Source organism: Juglans microcarpa x Juglans regia, chromosome 7D, assembly GCF_004785595.1.
Source record: "Juglans microcarpa x Juglans regia isolate MS1-56 chromosome 7D, Jm3101_v1.0, whole genome shotgun sequence".
Lineage (NCBI taxonomy): Eukaryota > Viridiplantae > Streptophyta > Magnoliopsida > Fagales > Juglandaceae > Juglans > Juglans microcarpa x Juglans regia.
In genome coordinates, this window is record NC_054606.1 from 6,114,248 (window position 1) to 6,123,655 (window position 9,408).

Below are 9,408 nucleotides of genomic sequence, written 5' to 3' on the forward strand. Positions count from 1 at the left end.
ACACGACCTGACATGACATGAACATGACCTATTAACATAATTTGTCACTCATAATTTTTTGTCTTATCTTCATTTTTCCACCCTAATGTAGTTTTTCTCCCCTCTCATTTTTTCGTCCTATCTTCATTTTCAGCCTTGAGATTGTTTTTCATTCCTATCTTCATTTTTCCATCCTATGTCATTTTTTTGTCCTATCTCTATTTTGCTCCAGTTCTAGAGTGCAAGCCCGCTTTGCTTGCCCCATTGGTACGTGCACTCTTTGGTTGGATAAGTGCATTGCTAGCCTTTCGAGGAGCGAGCAAATTTTTTTATCAATATAGTGTTTGTCTTTTGTGGGAGTTGTTGTTGCTCATCCTGGCATTTGAGCTCTCTTTGCTTGTCCCAAGGTTTGAGCTGTCGTTGCTCACCGGAGGTGCAAACATGGGATTGCTATTTATACCGGGAGTCTAGACGATAGATCGCGCTTGTCCCGTGGGACCTACGTCCTCTTTACTGTTTCCTTGTCAGGGTCTTTCAATGCGGCGTGCCTTTGTGATAACGTCATTAATGTGGCGTATTGCTCGGGTAGTGATGCTATTAATGCAGTGTGGTTCTTCAATTTGTCTTATTCTGCAGACTCTATTGGCTGTCTGTCGATGTTCCCTTGTCAGAAGATCAAAGGTTCTTTGTCTTTCTCGTTCTAACCTGTACAAGTCCCCATGAGCAGGATGCGGCCAATGGGTGTTAGGCCTGTTCGTCCCATCAACCATCACTACTTACTTTTCCTTGTAGACGAGTTATTTTGTGGGTAAGTTTGGGCTTTGGGATCGGATATCAAGACGAAACTCATTACTCTCAGTCGAGCGCCTAGTGAACTTATGGGTGAGGAAAAAATCCCCTTACACTATTGACAAAAGATATTGAATAGGAAAATTATTGACATGCAACTCTTTTTATAATTTTTTATATAATTATATTTTAAATGAGACATATTTTTATAAAATAACTTATAAGAATAATGGCATTTTACATAAATATCTTATTTTAAAATATAATTATATAAATAATTGTAAAAAAATTATATTTGTATTATTACTCGATTGAATAAGGTGGTCCTAGTCTGGCAGGTGAATGGTGGACCCGACCTGTACAACCACAGGGTCCGAATTCAGCATGCTATATTTACGGCGTAAAACAAAATATTTAAATTAAACTTTTTGGTTTTGTCAAATGTTTAGCCTATGCATAAAATTTAGATGAATGCTAAGTATAAATTTAAAGTGTGCACGTTTTATATGTAAAAAAATGGATCCTATTAAAATTATTTATTTATTTATTTATTATGGTACAATCTATCTTTTTATAAAAGAACTAAGCGAGACTAATTGTATAAATCATTACTCTAAGATTTATACATTGACTTAGTTTAATGATCTATTAATTTTTTTATTATAAAAAAATCTGATATATTATATTATATCATGTAAATATATAAATTTTCTTACGATAAAATTTATGTGTATATCTAACACCTCTATTTAGTTTATATTTTTATTTTTTTGTATTTTTATGTAAAGGTATATAATTATTGAGGGTAAAAATTTGATTATCAAGAGTGCGAGGTAATTTCTATGGAGTAATAAGAATATCAATACTGCTACATACAACCGTCCCTGCAGAACCGAGTGCAACCAGCAGCCACGTCAGCACTTAACAAAAATTACAAAAATAAAATCGAGAGAAAGCATCGGTGGACTGAATGAAACGTAGCCAAGGAAGAGAGAGGAACTGCGTAGTCAAGGAAGAAGAAAGTCAAGACAAAGCAAAAAAAATCCAAGAGCAAGTTGTTCGTATTTCCTAAAATGGCATTTTATGTGGACGAAGAAAAGGTTTCGAAATGCCCAAAACACCCCTCCAAGCGTCGCATTTATGTAGAGTGAAAGAAAGGAGCACCTCCTTGTCGCCCAAACTCATTTTTTAGAGCATTTTGAGTTACTGAAAAACGCTCAAATCCATTGCTGCAGAGCATTTCGAGTGACTGAAAAACACCCAAACCACCATCTGACTGCAGAGCATTTTGACTAAAGTGAGGTACCATCAACTAGAAATTTTTTTCGGAGCCTCTGACTGCAAAGCATTTCAAAGATGGCTGCTACTGAATTTTTTTTCTTGGGGGAGGTTTAGTTTAATCAAAGTATATTAGTGATGGACTGTTAATTTCAAGTATGGCAGGGATTTAATTACAACCATCTTCCCTAATGGGGATATCTGCTTCATGAGAGCAGGCTAAAGCACCTATCCAAAATGACCAAGAGAACCAAGAAGGCCGGTATTGTTGGTAAGTATGGCACTCGATATGTTGCTAGTCTGAGGAAACAGATTAAGAAAATGGAAGTTAGTCAACATAGTAAATACTTATGCGAGTTCTTTGGGAAGTTTGTAGTGAAGAGAAAGGCTGTAGGAATATGTGGTTGCAAGGATTGTGGAAAAGTGAAAGCAGGATGTGCATATACTAGTTTTTCATCTTTCAAAATGACTTTTTTTTCCGCCACGTGGGATGTGGTGCCCCTGCGGTTCTCCTGATCAATTGTAAATAGACTTTTTCTAAGAATATTTTGACACGAGACTTATGTGGCTCTGCTCATATGAATTGCTGCAATATGCCTTCTAGAACCTGAATAGTTGGACACGAAATTATTACTGAGAAGAACAAAGCAATGCATGGTTGCGAGTCTTGCGACCCCGAAAAAACAGGGAAAGAAACTCAAACTATATTCTATTTTTTTTAATGAGAAATAGACTTTATATCTCATTTTTTTTTTTAATGAGAAATAGACTTTATTGATAGTCCTTACTAATTATAGAAGATTCAGCACATGAAGTAGTTATTCAAACTACAAACATATGCTACAAATCAAGTAATTGCAAAATACAACACATTACAATTTGTAATACAAATCATCAAGATTGGCCTCTTGTAATGTCCCTGATAAAAGCTTGAAGATTATTTTCAGTCGATCCACCTTTAGCAATTGCTTTGTGACAGGCATCTTGAAGTTCTTTTGCTCGTTTCCTCAGCTCGAGCCCCTCATTTTTTTCTTGATTCATAAACCTCTTCAGGAGATCTGAAATCTCTCCTCTTGTCACCAAATTTTTAGATTTCACATCTTTCTTAATCCTCCATCCAATTTTCCAGTCTTCCACAATTCGTTTGCAGTTTGGGACTTGATCAAAAAATATGGGTGAAGTAAGCATTGGAAGGCCAGCAAAAACACCCTCTAATGTGGAATTCCATCCACAGTGTGTCCAAAACCCTCCTATGGAGGAGTGGCACAAAACCTTCAATTGGTCACACCAGGGTACCACGAACCCCATATCACCACAACCATCTTTAAACCTAGCAGTGTTTCCCCTGGACACCCACAAGCACCTGATACCACTGTCCCTCACCCCACCAACAATTTCATCCATTTGAGCTTCTGACATAGAGTGGAAACTTCCAAATGAGATGTACAAGACAGAATGAAAAGGTTGAGAATCCAGCCAATGGAAATAGTTTACACCATTGATGTTGCCATCGGAGCCGGAGGCATTGTCTTGAAGTTCTAAGTAGGGAATGGAAGGGCCAATTGGGTAGACGGGGATTGAAAGTTTTGCTCTTAAAGTATCAATGACTTGAGCTTCAAGCTCTTGGACAGAAGTGAATAGTAGATACTGCGCTTTGGGCACCGACAAAATACAATCCCGGGTAAGAGGCAAGATTATCAGCCCATCTCCAGAGAAAAAGGTAGGAAGATCTGCAAGGCGTGTTGTAGGGACTCCGGGGATGTAGTCAACAAGCTCGTCTCCCCGTTCTTAATCAAACACATCACAGAAACACAGAGAAAGCTATTAGCTAGATGTTGTAATGAAAAATTTTAAAAAAAAAAAATCCATAGAAACAAGATGATCTTTATTCAACTTGAGATTCTTTATTAAGGATGCATGATGCTAACTAGGTTTTATTGAAATTTATGATTGCGCATGCATATCAAACCCATAACAAATGTTGAAGGAATGGAAATCTTAAGTGTCAACTCGATAACGGGCCATACCAATTGAGTCATTGACTATATTTGGCCGGAATTTGTTGTTTTTCAGAAACATATTAACAATTTACCTTCTTCTTGTTGCATTTCCCTCGGTTCAGAGTGACATAAATTCTCACATATGACACATCTGTGTCGCATGAATTACAAATTACAAGATTTAATTACTCCTCAGATGACCTTTATAATAGGCAGAACAAGAGAGGCTCTGTTAGCTTTTAAGCCCTTTGGAGGAAAGTTGAGATCAGTCTATACTTTCATATGTTGAGCTTTCATACTTATCATTTCCGCATCATTTTCGCCTATACATCATACACTACACTTATTTTTATTTTTTTATTTTCTTTTGTTCTATTCTTTCTAAATTAATTGAATTCTTCTGCTTATAATTCGTACACTATATATTTGGTGAGAAAAAAAAATTATATGTAATGTGTAGAGTGAAGATGATAAGTATAATTTTTCTATATAAATTGACAATGGATTGAACCTGGTGTTATATTTCAACGAAATTAATTGTTCCCACTGACCAAAAATAAAAACTTTCAATTACCTTAAATCCAAGGGAAAACGAGAATGCATAATCTATGTGAGAAAAGTTTAAGACGGTATTTAGATGTTCCTCTAAGTTGAAATAAGTTGAGTTTTTTATAAATAGTAATGAGTTGAGATGGTGAAGTGAGTTTTGTAGAATCTATCTAAGATAAATTTAGATGTGTTTAAATGCTAAGATAAGTTTATATGTATTTTTAAGAAATTGAAAAAGATTGTAAGTCCTGCGTGTAAAGAGACATTGAGTTAAAAAAAGTTGTAGGTCCTACGTGTAAAAATGTTTTAAGTTGAGATGAATTTAAGTCTTGTTTGTTTTTACAACTTCTCTTAACTCATCTCATCTAATCTAATCATTATAACTTTTTCAAATTCCTACACAAAATTAAATAAACAATTCAAATTTTAAAATAAAAATAATATTAAAAAAGTATATATAAAGATATTTTATTTAATTTTTAATTTTAATCTTAATTCATTTCATCTCATTTTATCTGTGAAAACAAACGAAGCCTAAGTGATTTGAGAATTTGATATTTAAATACTAGATTTAATTTAAAATTAGACTGAAGTGATTTTAGTTCCACGTTAACTAAGGGCTCGTTTGTTTTTACAGATGAGATGAGTTGAGATTAAAGTTAAAAGGTTGAATAAAATATTTTTAAAATATATTTTTTAATATTATTTTTATTTTGAGATTTAAAAAAGTTAAATTATTTATTTTATTTTATATTGAAAGTTAAAAAAATTATAATAATTATATAAGATAAAAAGAAATATTTTTTAAAAACTAACGAGTCTAAAGCTTCTTATCAACTGGTGAGCGGTGCGTGGTCCATTCTCTAATCCACAAGGAGGCAGGGCAAAATTTGATAAGAGAGAGGTTTTGGAAGCATCTCACCTGACAGTTCAACCGGGAAATGCCCGTTCTGCACTAGGAGCTCGAAATGGTGAAGCACCGAGAACACCGTCGCGGACATGGTCATTAATGACGCCACAGGGATATTCCTCCGGTTCCCCACTCTGACGACCCAAATCACGTAAGTATCGGCCACTATGGCACTCACCGGATGCTCAAGCCGGTCCAGCAGCTCCTCAAAGGGCGCTTCCATCTTCGTATTGACGGCCTGAAGGAAGCGGGGAAAATCTTTAGCACGACCATGCTCGGAGGGTATGACGTTGGGTATCGTGGCGTATCGTATGTTAGCCGGCTTAGGTTCTTCGCCGATGAAGCCGAGCCACTCCTCGGTGACGACGAAGGTGACGAGGATGGATGGGCTTTTCAAAACTAGTTGCTTGCAAAGGTTCATCATGGGGTTGATATGGCCTCGACCGGGATATGGCATCGCCACCACGTGGCAGACGGCGGATGAGCTCTTTTTGGTAGGATCCATTTCTGGCAGCTGATCTTCACGATCGACGCAAGCTCCGGGCAATGGCAGGCAGCAACACCGGAACAAGACGGGAAACGGCACTGAGGTAAGAAATTGTTCCTAGAAAGCTTGGCAGTGGCGGCTTAAATAGATAGAACTGATACGTAGAAGCCGAATAAATAAAAAGTAGGCTATATCTTTTAAAAAAATCTAAAAGAAATTATTTTTTATTAATAAAATTTAGGCGCAATTTAAATAGTAAGTGAGGATGAAATAAATTAAAATAAAAATTAAAAGTTGAATAAAATATTATTTTTTAATATTATTATTATTTTAAAAATTAAAAAAGTTAAATTTTTTATTATACTTTATATAAAATTTTAAAAAATTATATGATAAAATAAAATGAAATGAAATGGAATATTTTTAATATGTAAACAGTATTTTATTTTTTTTATAAGAATTCGTATGAAATTTGTCTACTAATATTTTGTACCTAACGTTACGAAATTATCATTTAAATGAACGAGCTGCCCCAAGCGGCCAAGCCTGTATGGGATTAACTGCTTAATCTCGATGCGGCAGTTGGTAATAGCTCTGGCCTCTTGACGAACTGGTGAGTGCCGTGTAGACCAACAGGTGTTGACTTGGCGGTAGACTTCTTCTGACCAGTGCAGATCATGCATCCAAAGTTATCCCCGCACTTCCTCGCGGATCTAAGAATGTTTTTTAATTATTATTTATCGATAATAAAATTCACACTATTTATGAACAATATTTATTATCATTGCATTCAAAGATTTTCTATCTTCAGTTTATAAAATAGGAAATATTTAATCATCGTATAAATCGTATATAATAATGCTTTATCAATAATATATTATATTATAAAAAGTTGTATTATAAAATAAATTTAAAATATTATATTAAATAACGTCATTGTATAATATTTTTATATAAAATATATATGCAGATGTATCGTTTTTTTATTAAAAAAAACAAATCTATATCATAAACTCACGTTTAGGAGCCTCAAATAAATTTTTTTTTCTTGACTCAAATAAATGATTGGGGGTAGGTAATGATGAAGAGAAATGATAGTTATAGTCGTGAATATGTAAGTGTCGTGTAATTATTTTGAAAAAAATAATATATACTAGATCTATATGAAAAAATAATAAATATTTAATAATAAATTTTATTTTTTTTTAAAATGATTAGAAGATATTTACTTATTTTATAATTACACGTAACATTATTCAATAATGAATTGGTTTGGCCACGTACGGTCACTGGAAACGTCATGACAAATAAGAGGATGCCTACTTTCACACGAGCCATGATGCCAAAATCAACAACACAACAAGGCTAGTTGGACAGCAACAAGACGACAATTGCAAATTGAAGACACCGGGAAAGTTTATTTGAGATGATGGCTGGGGAGGGAGATGAGATGATAATTTTATAAATAATAATAAGATAGTTTGTAAATAGTAATAAAATAGTTTGAATTGATCATATTTTTTAAGTTTTAGGAAAAGAGAAAAAAAAAGTTGAATAAAAAATATTATAAATTTTTATAATATTATTTTTATTTGAGTATTTAAAAAAGTTGTAATTGTTTTTATTTTTTATTTGAAAAGTTTTGATAATTAGTTTGAAAATTTTGTATTTGAATTATGTTTAGGAATAAGATGGGTTGAGATAAAATGAGATTAGATGAGAACTTTATGTCTTATCTCATGCTCCAAACTTGTCGTTTATAGATAGTGAGATGAGATAGTTTTAGATGAAATGAATAAAATATTATTATAATATTATTTTTTAATATTATTATTGTTCTGGGATTTGAAAAAGTTAAATTATTTATTATATTTTATGTGAAAATTTAAAAAAATTATAATAATAAGACGAGATAAGATGATGTGATTTTTGTATCCAAACAAGCCTTTGCATTTTTCACCTGATTGGTTTTTAGTTATTTTTAAATAAAGGGAGTAAAGGAAGTTGGAGCATTCATATATGTTAATTTAAGGTTACAAAGAAGAGAAAAGTCACTAATTTTATTTAAAACTCAAATTATCGCGTTAAGGGATGTTATTTTATGGAGTTTATATATATATATATGAGTGAAAATATTCTAATCACAAATAGATTATACAAAAATAATTCTATAAACTGACGTGAATTGATATAGTTTGTCAAATTATGAAATTACTTTTATTGTAAAGTAGATCTAACGGGTCAAATAAAGTCATACCAGTTTATGAGATTATTTTTATATAATTCATTTGTGGATATAACAGTATTTTCTAATAGGCCAATAATCACTATGCATAAGCAGATTATGATCAAGGTCATGTTATCATGAATACATGTTCATATGTTTTATATATGTTGTTATATATAGGGGTGTAGAATCAGGTCGGATTTTTTTGTCAATTCGGTCTGAAACCCGAAATTCGAGTGTATCCGGATGGTTATTTGAGAAATCCTTATCCAGTTACGGATTCAGTTTTATGACCTAGTTATCCATAACCGGGTCCATTTTTTATTTAAAAAGTTTTTAAAAAAAAAATTCCTGCTTCCAAAACGACGTCGTTACTGCGAAATCCTAGTCGTCACTACGAGTCTGCAACTGCGAGTCCGTTGATGTTTGCCCTATCTCTCTCTCAACTCCGAAACCTACGGTATGTTTCTCTATCTCTTGGATGGTGAAGTCTTTTACTGTCTATTTTGTGGACAATCCTCTATTCTGAATGGTACAAGTTCACACTAACCCGAGCAATTTTGTAACTTGAAGAATCATTTTTCCATCCTTAGGAATTTATCTTTTTGGAGAGAGATTTTTGTTGAGATTAGAGCCACAGGTAGCCAGTCTTTTCGTTGTGTAAAATGCATGCCCATATATCTTTTGCTACGCTCATAGCATTATTCTACAAGTTAAAGTAAATGGCATTCTAAAGAGATGGTGATGCCAGCGCTAGTATTAGAGTGGCAGCAGTAGCAACGGGGATGGGCTTGTTAACGGGTCCCAATAGGGGTGGTTTTTACGTTGGGGTTACTTTAGTTGGATTCCTTTTTGTATAGAGATTTTTTTAGCTGACTTTTCCCTATACCAATAAATTATTATGTTAGGATGGTCAATATTCTGGGTTGGTTGTATTCAGGAAGCAGATTCAATGACTATGGTATATGGTAGGAATAAACAGAGTTGCTCACAACGTGTTTGACAAAAGGTTGAAGAGAAAAACCAACCAACCCAAGTTTGTCAATGTCTAAAATATCAACAACAGTGCTCATTACATATAGATCTGGACTAACATTCGTTGAATTTATTTGTCTGTTGAGTGTCTGCAGCTTTGAACTCCATGAATGTTTGGACCAAAGTTGATAGGAATTGTTAATTTTACGTACTG

General features: G+C 33.5%; 1 protein-coding gene across 1 annotated transcript; it reads right to left on the reverse strand.

Moving 5' to 3' along the window:
• Positions 1-2,864: 2,864 nt before the first annotated feature.
• On the reverse strand, positions 2,865-6,157 carry LOC121238925 (UDP-glycosyltransferase 87A1-like). Its single transcript, XM_041136026.1, has 2 exons — positions 5,518-6,157; positions 2,865-3,833 (listed from the first exon to the last, which is right to left on the reverse strand). Exons 1-2 carry the CDS (start codon positions 6,008-6,010, stop codon positions 2,941-2,943), a joined length of 1,386 nt encoding a protein of 461 aa, XP_040991960.1. The 5' UTR covers positions 6,011-6,157; the 3' UTR covers positions 2,865-2,940.
• Positions 6,158-9,408: the final 3,251 nt, after the last annotated feature.

What these genes read in the sequence shown, in the direction of transcription:
- LOC121238925 (XM_041136026.1), bottom strand. Translation starts at nt 6,010, where the DNA reads ATGGATCCTACCAAAAAGAGCTCATCCGCCGTCTGCCACGTGGTGGCG. An exon ending in TTTCCCGGTTGAACTGTCAG is followed by an intron (nt 3,834 to 5,517) that starts GTGAGATGCTTC and finishes TGTTTGATTAAG; the next exon opens with AACGGGGAGACGAGCTTGTT.